This window comes from Saccostrea echinata, unplaced genomic scaffold (genome assembly GCF_033153115.1).
Source record: "Saccostrea echinata isolate AGI-Se365-2 ecotype Australia unplaced genomic scaffold, CSIRO_AGI_Sech_v1 ptg000058l, whole genome shotgun sequence".
NCBI lineage: Eukaryota > Metazoa > Mollusca > Bivalvia > Ostreida > Ostreidae > Saccostrea > Saccostrea echinata.
The window spans coordinates 611,650-628,328 of record NW_026889807.1 but is presented as its reverse complement, the minus strand read 5'-3'; the positions used below and the strand labels follow the sequence as shown (position 1 = coordinate 628,328).

Sequence of the window (16,679 nt, the reverse complement as noted above, 5' to 3'; positions counted from 1 at the left end):
CACCGGCAAGTGGTGGCGTCTCCATATGAGTGAAAAATTCTCGAGAGGGACGTAAACAACATACAAACAAACAAACAAACAAAATGCAATTAAATTTGCCACCAGCTACAGAAAAAGAGAACTGTTGATGCCTGTATGATTTTGTCTTCCCTTTCCACTATCCGAAAATTTCTCATCCTTAACAGTCCTTACAGATCCGTGCCCAATTGTACTATCTAAACATTTTTGTTTTTTTTTTTTTTTTTTTTTTTTTGTTTTGTTTTTTTTTTTTTTTTTTGTTTATTTTGTTTGTTTTTTGTTTTTTTGGTTTGTTTTTTGTTTTTGTTTTTGTTTTTTTTGTTTTTTGTTTTTTATTTTTTGTTTTTTTAGAGAGATGATGCAACCGATTTTATCGCTCAACCAGCTAATGTATTGCGAAGGTATAGTTATTGCCAAATGCCTGTGTTCCTTAAATGTATTTTCCCAGGAATGAAAAGCTCACTTAAACAATTGTCCTTTAGATGACATGTCAGCTATTCTATTGTATAAATATCGTCATTGATTTACCTATTGTTGATATAATGGGACCACAACTATGTTTTACAGATATATGTCGTCGTGCACAATATGAATATAAATATGTGAAATCACTAATTCTCGTGGGGGTTGATTTTCATTTTTTTTTTATGGGGTATGAAGAGACCCACGAATTCATATCCACTACGAAAGTAAAATTCCATATATATAACTACGCAACAATTCATCATCCACGAAATCAAATCCCCACAAACCCATATTTTTTTCTAAAACCTCAAAAAATTGACCCATCGACAATATGTGATTTTACAGTAGTCATTGTTTTATAGATTTTTGGTTATTATTCATTAAATACTTCATTTAAATTTGTTTATTGCGTTAAATATATGTGAAAGGAAGAAAAAATACGATAATGAAATATAGAAAAAGACTGTAATTGGTTCGATAACGCTGAAAGTTTTGGGAGTGCCTACTGTGGAGAAGCATTTAACAGTCGACGATAAGTAAATTTGTAAATCGCTATGAACAGGTATTGTAGTATTATAAGTACGAGGGGTTATCAAAAAGTTCGTGGAGTGATGCGATAAAATTAATACTATGTAGTCTGTGCTAAAAAAAATTATAAGGAACATAAAACAACAACAGTTTAAGAAATGTTGAAAAATTTAGCTTGATACGTTGATAATTTGCCAAATTATTATAAAATTCAAAAAGACATTATATGATAACCCGGCGCTGTCGCTGTTTAGTTTCATGGCATACGACATCGTCATTGTTTCTAAATGTCTACTCTCTCTACCTTATACACTTATCTTGATGAGATTAACTGGAGTTAAGCAAGGACTCAAGCCTGTCTTGTTTATGTGATTCTACAATGTCATGAAAAGCTGCTTTCAATGCCTATAATATTGCAAATAGATCTATACATACTGAAAGATCCTCACTTGGTTATGCCAGAATACTAAGCTTGTTGAAGCTCAATTTCCACCATACATAATCAACGTCACTTTTCGACGTGACTGACTTTTGACACACTGACTACAAATCGACATTAATTGAGCATCTTTCATCTGTTTGAATCTTTTCTAGGCATTTAAAGCAAGTACTCGGCATTTTGTTTTTCTGTTGCCCGTTTAAACATTCACTAGAACTATACCAGTTTTTCCATACTTTATAGAAAGTTGGAAAAAAGAAACACCTCCCCCTTTTTGATGTAATTTTCAAGCCTTTAATTGTTTTGACACTCCATATAAAATTTACGATGAAATTTCATAGATCTTACAGAATGGGGTAAAAGTTGCAAATTGTAGTGGACAATTGTGCTGTACCACATGTCTGAATTAATGGAATTTTTGATGACAAATGCTCATATCAAAAGAGTTTTTCTTGGTAACGCTCAAGTAGAAAAAACGTCATATTTGTGGTTGCGCTGCCTTGACATACCATTGCTTACAAAAACATTAGCAATTTATTAGAAAATAAAATTTATGATTCATGGTTTATTCTCTAGATAGAAAAGATGATGCTAACTAAATGCAAGCAAATTCATTGATGTACCTAGTGCAGTTTTATTTCTAAGGCAATAGTCCAAGAATTTTTTTTATTAACCTCTCGTACACAAAATTATATGCGAATTAAGTAATAGGTTTTCTTTTCGTTTTCCTTTTACAAACTGTTAGGAGAGGTAAAAGGTAAAAATCATTTGAATGCATAAATTCATATAAAACTTCAAAGAAGAAAATTATGCTTTGAGATATCTTTAGCATTGAATCAAATTTCAACACTTGAATCCATGTTTCATTCCATATGAAAACAAATTTGAAAAGAAAACTAAAAAGTGATATTTTGAAATACTTGATATCTAGTCTGATGTATCAAAGATGTATAAAATATGACATTTATAATGTCAATTTATATCGATACGGTAGTGAAAGAGAATTAAAAAGAGATAAAAAAAAATACTTTGAAATGAACGACTTCTACTGAGATCTATCGCAGGGATGTTTAAACTGTTACACTTTAAATATATAATTCCATATTTAATTGTTTGGAAAGTATGAGTGGGATGTTACCTCGGTATCCTTCTGCACATTCTCCTAAACAGGACCCATTTAGGTGATGACAAGGAGAGTATCGACAGAATCCACATAAGTGAGTACAGTTTTCTCCGAACTTATTTCTGCTGCAGACTAAAGGGAACCGAACATGAAATAAATATTTACTTTACGCTATTTTTCATTAGCATCTCATTGAAATCTTTATATCACGCAAAAAGACTGGTATGTGATTTACAAATGTTAGAATTGAAAATGTCTGGTGTTAAATGTTGAAGTGCATGCAATTTATGGGGGTTTTTTTGTTTGTTTGTTTTGTTTTGTTTTGTTTTTTTTTTTTTTTTTTTTTTTTTTTTTTTTTACTGTTCACGGGTTGTTTCAAATATCTGAAAATAGATAGCCGAAAAGGAATATAAACTATAAAAACTCATCTTGAAGTTATAATGTTTTGGTGATTTTAGGATCATTATGTACCCTGATCGCATTTTGGACCCTCCCAACCTGGCTGACATCCACCCTCACACTGTCCGGTCGTGCTGTTACACTTATACTGTACACCACAGTTTTTATTACAATATTCCTCACAGTTAATGCCAAACTTCCAACCAAAACAACCTTGTATGTGACAAAGAAATATTTGTTAACATAACAAGTAAAATTTATTATTATTCTTTTTTTTTAGATGAAAATAAACATTGAAAGACATTTCGTTTCCTACACTTTTTAAAACAGAACAATGAATCACAAGAAAGTTGTATGGATTAAGAAGCACAGTACATTGATGCGATAATTGCAAAAGATGAAGCATACCAGTCGTACAAAGTTCTCCTTTATAACCACTGTCACAGCTTTCAAGACATGACCCATTTATATGGTGACATTGTTTATAACCCAGACAAGCTCCACAGCTTTCTTCACAATCTTGTCCATATTTTCTACCATCACATTCTGCAAATTTAACAAAAAAGTGCAAATTGGAAGTTTTATTCATTATTATTTCCAAAATGTTAAATTAAACATTCAAAAGTAGATTTTATGACATAATATATAAAGACAATGTAAGTTGTTTCAATTCTAAACAATTCGTAAATGATTATTTCCCCGTGATCCATTTGAAAGAGGGGCTAAAAGAAATGCGGATCTTATATGCATTTACCAAGATTTTTTTTTTCTGCTCAAGGTTATTGAGATTTCCAAATGGAAATTTCAAATGGAAGCATTCCAAGATTTACATTATTCTGTTCTGAAATATACATGATATATTGTTTTTGTTTTTTTGTTTTTGTTTTTTTTTTAATCAACAGTGAATTGAAAGAATCATACCGTGTTTACAATAAGGACCTTTATATCCTGGCTTACACCAATAACACTTTCCATTCTCTATGTGACAATAACCGTTCCCACAATTGTCAGCACAGGGGATAGAACAATTTGATCCATAGAAGCCAGCAATAGGACATCCTTAATAAAATAACAATGTTATAACTAATTGAATTGCTATTTGTGGTAATTACAGGGAAACTTGTCCGAAATCTTCTCATATACGATGTTAACTTTAAGTCCCTTGCAGTAAATTCAGTTGTTTTAAATGTTGTCAAATCCGAGATGTTGCCTTCTTTGGAACCAGTGGTGTCCAGATTAGAGAAGTTTTACGGTATATTGACTTTCTATTATTCCAAAACGCATATGAATATATTATGATTGACCACAAAACCTACAGTGTCTTGTTTTGATAATGTTAAACTATTCGGTTGACTTCACTGCCGTATACTTCAACCACTATTGTATATTATGCCTTTTCCATTGAATGACCCTATGTCCCCTTTGATCCCCATTTGGCTGAAATATTGCCGACTTGGCGTAAAACACAATAAATCAATTTGATCCCCTTGAACCTTTTTCGCACGCTAACAACTTTATTTTTATAGAACAATCTATGGCACATTTTTGTTGAATAGTATTCTTTTCTTTTGCAAATGTTGTGATACCAAATCCTTTCAACCTTCTCTCACTTCTTGAGTCACAAAGCCGTAAAACATAATTTTTTTTTTTATAAAACTCCAGGTTAATATAGCCAAGAGCGATTCCCTGAAGGACCACTGGAAGGTAATTAAAGGCATAAAAATGAAAAAAAAAAAAAAAAAAAAAAAAAAAAGAGGAAAAAAACTTTCAATATCCACAGCGTAAAGAGGAGTAAATTTTTTGTCATTTTACAATACATTCCATATAAACTTTTCATACTTTTAGGTAATTTGTTTTAAAGTCGAACGATTTCTTTTAGGTTCTTACGTATTCTAACGCATTAGTCATGTCAGCTGTTGTATATATTACGTTTTTGTACGCTTATTAAAAGTTGCAAAACCAGTTTTTACGAATTTAAGCGCAATTTTTCGGTTGTTGTAAAAAAAATGGCACTGTATTCTCTCTCTCTCTCTCTCTCTCTATTTACATTTACGCATTTTTTTTTTTCTAAATATAACACAATTTTTAATCTATTATATTTTTAAAGAAAATTAAACGATGTTTATGTCTACACTTTTTCCAATGAGCATGCATCCATTTAAATTCCCGAGAAAAATCATTTGCTTTTTCAAATATATTTTATTAAATTCAAAAGACGTTCTTGAAAACAAGATTTTATATAACATCTCTGGTCACTCTACGGTTAAACAACCTTCGCTATATGAAAACCTTGAATTTTAATTCAGTATGCAGAATCTAGAGATGAAAAATTCGGCTTTTGTGAATTCTGACCATTATAACCTTTAGATGTTGATGGATGCGATACCAATTTATGAATGAAGAAAGTGATTTTTTTTTCAAATTTAAAGTATATCTATGCCCAAAATTATTGAGAAAGCTGTAAAAGTATGCTTAACTCTTTACAACTTACTGAACTGTGACGCAACATACACTTAATGTTCACGTCATAGAAATAGGACGTTACCTTTTCTCCGCAAGCACTTTATAGCGAGGTACAAGTTTCTCTAAAGTTTAGCGTAAATAATTATGACGTAATATTTTAATAACATTATAACATTTCTTATTTTATGAAGTTTTAGCAAGTACAAATTAGAAGGGAATTGGCATTAAATTGACGATTAAATTTTACTTTTGAAAGTGCGTGAAAATGAGTGATTGCGGGGAAACGGTATATGCGCGATTTTGCGTTAGAAATAGGAAATGGTATATGCGTTAAAATGCGAGACTGCGGGGAAGAGGGTTAAAAGACTTAAGCTTTAAAAACTCCCCCAGAAGGAAGTGTCTAGACATAGTAAGAATAATCCAACAGTGTCTAGTAACGGTCCTTTGCCACAGTAAGAATGTCTCCCATATACCTGCAATGTAACAGAAAATTGCGGAATCGCTCTGACACGGTTTTGGAATTAAGAAACTACATGTACATTGTATAACTACCAAATTAATCAAAACAAACCTTTTTGAGATTGGATATACCTTCAGTCTAAAGAAAACAATAATAAAAATAAAAATAATAATCCCTGTAATTTACACGCCATGGTGACATTCGGAACACGTTGGATTCTTTATAGTATAGGCGCATATTTCAATATTTTTTTTCTATATTGCCATCACGCAAACGCAATCATCCTTAAATCGGGTCCGTAGGCCCATAGAAAATAATATGACAGAACAGCTAATCTAATCCAGACAATGACAATTAAGTTATATGCCTTAATTTGTAAGCTAGTATGGCAATTTGCAGAAAAAAATTCATTTGCTGATAAAATAGATAAAACGGGGGCAGAAATTTATTTTTAATTGCAAGATAAATCTGTTTAACTGCGAAATATACTCTTTGAAAAGGTTCATGGAAAAGAAAAATATCGTCAAAGATTTAAAACTAAAAATGAAATAATTAAGGATGAACAATTTCTTGTAAAAGAGATATTTCTCAAAATTTGCAGTAAACGGTGTATCATTCTTACAATTTCCATAGCTACTTTATTGAAGGTCACCATGCCACATTACGCTGATCAAAATAATTTCTTGCTTACTATTTTGAAAGAGTTTCAGAAGGGACTTATTTCAAAAATTGATAACAGTTTGTTTTCAATATCATGTGCATAAACCTACCGTAAACTTCAACTTCACACAACTCATTGTATGCATATTGAGAATATTCACTAGACGGTTGAAAATACTGCGGCCTCTCATTATAATAGATTACATATCTTCCATGGAAAAGGCATCGTATGTTGATTACAGGTGGAATGGTTGATTTTGTGTAGTTCGTGTCATGATAACAAAGGATTCCATCATTTTTGTTAGTTGTGTTCGAGATGTAAACATAAAATCCCAAAAATCTTGTGTTGTAGCCATCAACTCTATCTAAAGAACAATAGTAGCATTGAGAGCATGAAAGTATGCTTACATGAAACATTCACTATTTACCGATTCTCATTAAAAGACGTTGCAACTCATTATCTGCTGTTAGAAAACAGTTTTTACTATTACAAAGTAATTGCTCTAGCGTACACAGAAGGTAAATCATTGCATTTACAATTTATTCATAGTTGTGAGGAAGTTAACTATCATTTCTTAATATTAGTCACAGTACATGTCACAGCTACCTCTGACGTAAGGTGAAAAGCACATCCTGCGAAATAGTGTTTATTACACTGTGTATACAGTGTGACACAGCAATGTGAATTTAAAATTATCCAATTGTCCTTTGGAGTTGCACCATTTGAATAATACCATGGGGGAAATATCATTTGGCCTAAATAAACTATTTTGAGTCTTTAAAAAACAATTTATCAATTCATTCGTATAATCATTACTGATTCAAACTGAAGAATTCTAATCGAATTTTAATCATTATAATATCGTAAATTAGTTGCAAGATAAAATAAACCTTAATCGATAGCTCACATGGCTATGAATGTACCGTATCTCAAGAAATTATGATTCTTTTATATTTTATAATTCTTATAGGGACTGAAAAGATACAGTATAAAGAAGTCTTTCCTGCATACACTTGTAATAAAGAAAGACTTAATATCAACACGTGACTCAAAAATGAAATACAAAGCGAACATAAATATACATGAATATATCTCAGTTTTAGAGTTCTAGAACACATATCTGTACGTCAAATTGAGATAACCCATTAATCATTGCACTTTGTAAATTATTTTCTTATAATCATACATAAACAACAATTTGTCTGTAACTTCCATAGTTTAACTCTAAGTTTATCTTGCACACAAAGTCCATGTTGTTCAACAACATTTTCTTGCTCAATTATGACTTCATACCTTTCTCAAAAATATATATTGGGACATCAATGGTGGCGTTATGTTTATCAACTGAGGTCTTTAAAAGTTTCCAAGTTGACCATTCCAAATATATTTAAAAGAAATTCACTCGCTTTTCTGCTAGTATCAACTATCACCACTGGTCAGTTATTTTGGACTTTGATTGCAATTTTTTTTTAAATCTCACTCGAATGCAATTGTGTCTTTTAATGAACTCCGTCATATAATGGACTTTGTTCTATTGAAAATTCGACCCCCTTAAATCAATTTGTTTATTTCTTTTTTTTTTTTATTAAAACAATAAATACTTTATGAATCATAGTTACTTCTGGGGGTGGGGGTAACTTCGATAAGGGGGAGATTAGTTATTTTTTGTTTGATAAGTAATGGGGATATTCTTTACTTTAAAAAGTGGCACTGTAAAACTCAACTCTTAATTTAGTCCATTAAAATACTCTTTAAGCAAACAATACTGTAATATAATCTTTATTTTATCAATTCTACATGTAATGCAATATCATATGGATTTATATATTTTTAGAAGACAAGTTTTGTGTTAATTGTAAATAATTAAAGAGAACATTGGAATTAAAAAAAAAAAAAAAAAAAAAAAAAAAACACACAAAAAAATTTCCCAGAGATAACTTATTGTGTGTTTGTGCTTTTTTAAGAATCAAGCTTGCATAAATATTTTAATTACGTTTGTTTTGTCAGCTCAAAATGAAAGAGCAAGACAATATAAACTTATTCATATGTTGGCTACCTTCATATCAGTACACAATTCAAGTACTATCTACATGTACACACATCAAAGCTTAAACTAAGGTATTTCCTATAAAATGATTCCCAGTTACAAATTTTTATTGAACATGTCCCCCTTCAGTACTGATACCTACCCCACCTTGAGTTATCTGTTCTATAATAAATCGTAATGTGGTGTATGCTGAGGATGGATTTAAGATCCACCAACCATGTGGCACTGTTTCTTTCATTTGCAGATACGACACACTGTCCTCCCAAGGCTGAGAGATTACTTTTAAGTCCATCAACAGCATTACTGGCATGGAATCTACCATCCCTCGAGCTATATTCCGCATACTGCCAAGTTGGTTTAAGTAAAGCAATGTTTTCTTAAACACACAAAATAAATAGAAAACAAATAATTAATTAATAGATAAAAAAAAAAATAATTGTCTCGTATATTATTATGCCCTATTATTTATAATTAATTATTAAATAGGAGTTACATTTTCATTAAATTTTCAACAGAAAATAACGTAATTTATTTATTGAATTAAAGCACTATTTTGACACAGTGGGAAAGAATACATAAATTATACTCTGTCATTGTGAGAATTGTAAAACACCACTCCGACTGTTATAAGAAAGAGTAAACAAGTAGAGCTTTTTAAGAAAGCTTACCGTCTTTAGCAACAACCTTAAACAATAAACTGACCTAAACTTATCAGGCCGTATAATTCTTGAAAATTTCTTGGCTTTGTATTTCTTCATTAGTTTTTCTGACATAAGCCCTACCAAGTGAAACGTTAACAGATGCTCGGCTGTCTCCGTAAACATTAACTCGGCTGCTGAGATCATTCGGCAAACCTCGACTGATTCCGTCACTTTTGTGAGGTACGAATCTGCCGAGTGCTGCCGAGATTAGAAAGACAGTGCAAAACAAAGGGAAAAAGAATACATACAAGCTGTAAAGCTTGCATGCAATAAAGATCACTTCTGTTAACAATGAACATATAGAAACGCTTTTTGGTAATTCCTATAAAAAAAACTAGCATGTTATTTCCAATTAAGAGACCTCTATACACTGCACAGTAGAGAGTTATGATTTTGTGGTATTTTTATGCAAGTAGAGTGATCTGCCCTTTGATCAAGAATAAAATAAATTGAAATGTATAATTTATTGATTAATTTGTGATCAAATCAAGCATTCATAACACTTTAATAGGTCAAAATGAATAGATAAAACACTTCATTTGCAGATATTTTGCCCACTTAAGTAAACAACAGTGATTTATGTTCATCAGTACTTCATTGTCTTTGAACATTTTTCTTGGGGGTGAATGCAAGGCACCCTATGTTGAAAATGTGATAGATAAGCTCAATACTTAAGAGGCAGTCCACCAGAAAACCAGGCAGTTTTGTATTAATAGGCCGCACATCGAATGTGACGAATATTTGATATTTTATTGAAAATGATATTAATGTAGTCCATATGGAATAATGTAAGTAAAGATTTGTTTGAAAATAGCTTATTTACTAAAATAATGTTTTGTTTTGTGTTCTTGAATTCCCCTATATAAACCATTGAATGTTGGTCGGAAATAAAGAACTGTAAATTCTAATACATTTTCAACAGATCTATAATTCACTCCAAACTAAATCAAGAAATATTTCATCTTTCAATTCAAAAAATAAAATCAGTGGGAAAAATATTTTCAATAGTAGTTTTCTTGCAAAATAGACAGTCATTTTTATGAAATTCTGTGATGCAAGAGTTATCTCCTGTAGCATCGGGAAATCATCTAAACATCTTACTATCCAAGGGCGGATACAGGATTTGTGATTGGGGGGGGGGGGGCGTGGATAACTTCTTTCAGGCAGGGGGTCTGGGCGAAGCCCTGGTGGGGGTCCAGGGGGCGAAGCCCTTGGAAGCTCCTGGGTTTTCGTGAATTTTAAGAGTAAAACCAGACACAAAAATAGTGGTATTAATTAGTTATGTACACTACGATTTTTCACTTTTTAAAAGAGAAAAAAACACATACACACACACACACAAACAAAAAAAAAAAAAAAAAAAAAAAACAACAACGAACAAACAAGATCAGATTTTAAAAATAGCATTTTACCTAGATATACAAGAAGTCACAAAAATCAGAATGTTTTTCAAAGTACCGTGGTGTAATTTCGACCGATTATTATTTTGTTTTATTTAGATTTGTTCAAGTATGTCACTGCCTGTTACATGTATTACGCTCAACTTTTACTGGATCCATTTTCCTTCGGAATACCTTTTATTGTTCAGATTACATTGTATTATATGTATTATTCGTCATGATATAAAATAAATATGTTCGATTTACAAGATATGCGTGTTGGGTAACTTCGACCGCACACGGGGATTTTCGATCGATGTGCAAATATAAACGAAATTATTCGCGTCACCTCTAATTTAAATATATATATATATATTAATTTTAAATTATTCTGTTGTAAAACATAAAAGATTGTGAAAAAATGCTGACAAAAAAGAAGTAATTTTCAAAATGTACCTAATTTGAAGACATGATGTGCACCAGGTGCCCAAAGACTGATTTACCGATTTGTCAAGGCATGCTACAAATGTATATACATGTATATGCGCAGGCATCTAAACCACATGTAAACAGAACAGATGATTTTTTCACTGTTATAGAACTAGTTTCTACGGAGTATACTTGTACATAATACTTATCCTAATATTTTTTTTATACGGACGGTGGTCATGATTTTTTTCTGGTAACAAATTGCATTGCGTCTTTTTCATTTGTCTAACTGAATTACCCGCTGACGCCGTATTCATGCATGGGTAACTTCGGCCGATTTCTGTTCAGCTGTGAATCTTTTCACAAAAAATCTTACGATATATTTTTATCTTAAGTTAAAACTTATGATAAAAATCGTTTTCACAAAAATTCTTAAGAAAGTCGTAAGTGCAAAATCTGTCGTAACTTTACGAGAGCCCCAACCCTCTCTTAATATTTTAAAACCGATTTTATTGTAAAAATAAGACCGCAAAAATCAAAATACACGTTAAATTGAACTTTTAAAAGCAACTTCCAATAATATTTTATATTATTTCACAATCATTGTTGAAAAATTAAATGAAATACACTACAAAATATTTACGATGTAAGTTTCACTTAAGATTTTCATATGACCTACTTTTACGTCAAACTTGTGATTGTGACGTCAGATTTTAACTTCCTTGCTTCACAAACGATTGCATTCGATGTTTGTTGTCAATAATGTTTGTTATGCTGACAAATGTTTAAAACTAAGTTGTATTTTTATTTTCACCCACTTATTTAAGGATTATAAAGCATATTGAAGTCGTTGCTAGGGATGAAGTCTGTCGTAAGTAAAATCTTAAGTTCAATCTGCTACGAATGCGTTCGTGAAACACACTTAAGATTTGTCGTAAGAGATTCTTAAGTTGAAATCCTATGCAAAAACTTAAGATTTTTTGTGAAAAGGGCAACTGATTTGCATTTTATTTGTAAATATTATAAATTAAAAAGGTATGAATTTAAGTTGCAAAATTAAACATAGTTGATAAATTTCACGCCAGGAATATCCACTGTGTCTTTCTATATATACAAGATATTTTCAGAGGTGATAAACTGATAATGCCCCGCAATGGTTTAAAAATACTCGTCCGTAATTTTTCGGGCGATAAAGTTTCTTCTTGGATGTAATTTTCCAGTGAAGAAATAAATTCCGCCTATTATTATCGACACTGATTTGTATAAGAAAAATGCATTTTCTTTCTGCATAAAATACATGTAGATGTATGTACGCTATAATGGATTATAAATAAATTATTTTAAGGTATTTATGAACGGTCGAGATTAACCAGGTGGTCGATGTTACACCATCGTAACCTACATCCTGACGTTAAATTCCATTTATATGGAAAGATTATGAGATGTGTGTAATGAAAAAAAGTCTTGTATCTATGTAAGTAAATTACTGCATAGTTACACCATTTGATAAATAAATACATCAATCAGTGGGCGGGTTTGTAACGTAGACCGTCTGATTTTAGATTCATTTACTATAGTATTTACCTTCGACCAGCCTTTAAATATTGCAGTATTTTTCCTTGCATCATGATAGGAAATTGACAAGTGTAGTCTACCCTTCAAACGAAATCGGGAGACGTTTTCCGGTTTGAATAATTATGAGATAATATTCATAGCCTAGGGAATGCAAGGTTTTCAGACTTGATTTTTAAGAAAACCGATACTTGGTCATTAAATAAAATTGCCATTTTTTAATTGACCATTGATTATAAAACCAAAGAATGGCATTATTAATATTAGTCATGTCATACTTTGAAGATTTTAGGGGGGGGGGGGGCGTGCGCCCCCCCCCCCCTTAAATCCGCCAGTGGTATCAGAACCCCTGTGAGAAATTTAGAACTGATACGCTAAAGAATATCATTCAACTAAAAATAATTGGTTTATTTTCAAAAACGGAATTAATTTTCAAATCTAAACATAATATTTAGTCTAAAATTTGCTTTATTATTCAGGTTGAAACCACGTTTCCATTGATGTATCAGTGACGTCAAATACCTATCTAATATTGCGTCACAATAGTTGCAAATATTCCGCGGAAGTTGGTGAATTTATGTAAACGTGCAAAGAAAAAGATTTTTAAAAAGTTACGTTAAATAATTTCTATTTCTGTCCAATTACTTTTCCGAGTGCATTAAATAATATTGTGATCCAGAATGTATTTTATTCACGGGCGACGCCTCAGCTATAGATGTTTTAAAACAAGTCAGTATTGATAAGTAGTTTTATACATGTACAAAACGTCTTTACAGTAATCATAATAGGATAAAATTTGGATGTGAAAAGATTAAGGATTATTTCTTAATATTCAGTACTAATGAATATTCCAAATTTACGCAACATTAAATTCAGCAAAGTCGAGATGTACACTTCATGAAGTGTTGTTAATACTTGAATATGTTAACTTATATGCAGTAATATCAAATATCAGCATTATACGACTGTCGGACCGAATAAGTTTTAACAGTTGTAAGAACGAAAGTACTCGTCACATCCCACTTCACTAATATTAGCAATGGCTGTTTACTATTAGTGTCGGTGGTTCAGATTCTGTTTAAACTTTATTTATTTTTAAAATGTAAAATCTGAAATAGAAAAAAAAGTTATAGAATTCTATTAATTTACTACTTAATGAGGAAAATGTTGCCAATTCTACTGCTGGACGCCCCACTTCAAGCTGACACTAAAACGGCAGATGAGTCAATGGAACATTTTTTTTTTTTATTTTCGTTTTTAAAATTTGACAATTGTTCCACATATCCTTATACTCTATATTGAGTTAAAATAAGTCAGTAGGTTGGTAAATTTCCAAAATATCTCATTATTATCAAACCAGTTACAAAACGGATGCCGCCCAGACGAAACCCCCCTCCCCCCGCTTTTTTTTTTTTTCGTGCGATCATTTCTGGGCTCTATTATCATGATTATATGTATGTAAGTGTACAGGTTTTTTTCCTATTTATTTCAAATTAAATTTCTTAGAGCATGAAAATATTCCTTAATATGATGAATGGATGAAAAAAATTGGAATTAAAGCCGAGGCTGTACACATAAAAAATACTTGCAGGATTAAAGTACGTGCATGTATAATTTCGCCACTGCAGGACTATTTTTTTTTTTTTTTTTTTTTTTAGATTTTCTTTTTAGTCCAGATAATTTAGAAAAATATTTTCCTTGGAAATGAGATATTTTATTAAGCTTAAAATTTGCTATTAATTGTTACATGAAACAAATATCTTTTTGAATAGGTGTGTATCAAGAAATCAAACAGATGTTTTACAAGTAATTAAAAAGATCATCATGGACCTGAAAAAAAACATTTAGTAATTAAGATATATGTAATCTATGGATAAAATCATCCAAAACATGTAACTCACAGAAAAGAAATAAAATACAGACATATTCCTACGATAAAATACAACGAAGAGCCGATTTTAGAAAATATTTCTAATTTTTAATATAGAAACCAATCCCGATTGAAATAAAACCGATCCCGATCGAAATTTATGCAAAATTATTAAGTAAACAAATTAATGGTAATTGCCACCTAGAAAACATGTTTAAAAATAAATCAAGTAATTTGTAAACCATATTAAAACAAAACAACCAAGTATCATGATGAAATCATAGTAGCTTTCCTATTTATATAATTCCGGTCGAGATCGGTTTAATTTGGATAAATTTATAAAAAGTAGATAATTTGACGCCTCTTATTTCTCTCAATATACCTGTTCCCACCAATTTTTTAAATTGATTCAACAATTTGTACTTTGTATTCATAATAACATGCGGAGAAAGTTTTGACATTTAAATGTATTGGATTTTAGAACGTAATGAAAATTGGATAGTGAATTCATTAAGTCACTTGCTTAACTCAAGTTTAGACCACATAATTTTTTCTAAAGATATATAAATTGGTGTCTTATTCATTGATATTATAAAAGATAAGGGTTTATACTATAAATAATATTTATTGACATATCCAGTTTTTGAGTATTTGTTTCAAATAAAACAAAACAAAAACGTAGTAAATTTTTAACCAACTTGTTGACCTTTTTGCACTTAAAATTAAGCACTAACCAAAAACAGGACTAGAGGAACACTAAAAAAAATTTTGATGTTGCCATGTATAAACATTTGCTTTAATAAGTCTACATGCAAAAAATAATTAAAATCCATGACATGCGATGTGCCACCCATTGCCTGGTTTTTTGGTGGACTGCCTCTTAAATCTTTACACACTATAATTTTCTCAATGTCCAAAAAATATTTTCCTCTAGTGTATAGAGGGTCCTTAATTGCTGTCAATTTCCACTGTTCGTTTTGTCATATAAATCTTGAAAAATTGGCAAGTCGTACGAAAATTAGACCATCAGGAAATTATCTCCCTTGCCTTGAACAGCATTTCAACCAATGAAATAATTGAAAATTTTCTCATCATGCAATTTCTACCAATCACAAAAGAGAGGAAGTGCAAAGTCCGAAGACTGTAAAATACTTCAACTCTGTATACCGTATTCCAAGGAAGACGGTAATAACACCATCCTGACACATGTGACAGCTACTAAAACTGTCAAAGTTTCTACAAATGTTTTGTGGAAATCCATATTTACAATGTTTCAATCTCACAACCGCTTAGCTATGACGTCTTAACAGCTCAACTATAACATCACAGCCTATGACATTGTGTAACGAAAAAACAGATGCATAAAAAAAATCAAAGAAAACGTAATCAATAGAAAATTAGATGTTTTGTAGTAAAATGTTGCATTAATTTCACTCGTGAGACAGATTTTTTTATTATATTTATTCACTCGTGCTTCACACTCTTAAAAATACCCTGTCCCATTCGTGAAATAAATTACCTATTTAACTACAAAACATTGAGCATTCACAACATGTTTAATGTTGAAGTTTAACTTGAATTCATCGGGTGTTTGGAAGAAAAGGTACTCAAATGGAACAATGATGAAAATTATGTTTATTAAAAAGAAGAAATATGATAAGCTATCAGAACACATTCCATGTGCTATATAGGATATAACCATTGATAAAATACATGTAAGATGCTGGCGATTTTTTTAAAGCCTTCATAATGAAATATTTTTGAGCCACATCATAATGTAGATAGAATCCTGCCATTCGCTTCATTCGCTAAATAACTTACCGTATCCAAATGTAGATCCAGTCATCAAAGTCACACTTAGAATTACTTTTACATACATTTGAGGCATTCAGAATACTACACCAACGGATCAAGGAAGCGCTTAATTCAGGTGAACAGAGCATAAATCTTGTAAACATATATATAGACGTGCAAAAATACTGGTTATATTTAACCCCAATACCTAGTTAAGTACAGTTCTGTGTAAAAATCATGCAAAGGGTGATATATGAAGGTTCTCAGAATTCGATGATTTTCCACACATAGTTTTCTTTTGCCCTATGAACCATGTATGCAAAAGGAAAAA

The 16,679-nt window shown here is 31.1% G+C and overlaps 1 protein-coding gene across 1 annotated transcript; it reads right to left on the bottom strand.

Annotated features, from left to right (window-relative positions):
- Positions 1-1,338: 1,338 nt before the first annotated feature.
- Positions 1,339-16,450, bottom strand: LOC133174512 (cell death abnormality protein 1-like). Its single transcript, XM_061309624.1, has 8 exons — positions 16,376-16,450; positions 8,746-8,979; positions 6,666-6,920; positions 3,894-4,031; positions 3,381-3,518; positions 3,045-3,185; positions 2,589-2,705; positions 1,339-1,385 (listed from the first exon to the last, which is right to left on the bottom strand). The coding sequence occupies exons 1-8, from the start codon at positions 16,440-16,442 to the stop codon at positions 1,339-1,341; spliced, it is 1,137 nt and encodes a 378-aa protein (XP_061165608.1). The 5' UTR covers positions 16,443-16,450.
- Between the last annotated feature and the right edge of the window lie 229 nt (positions 16,451-16,679).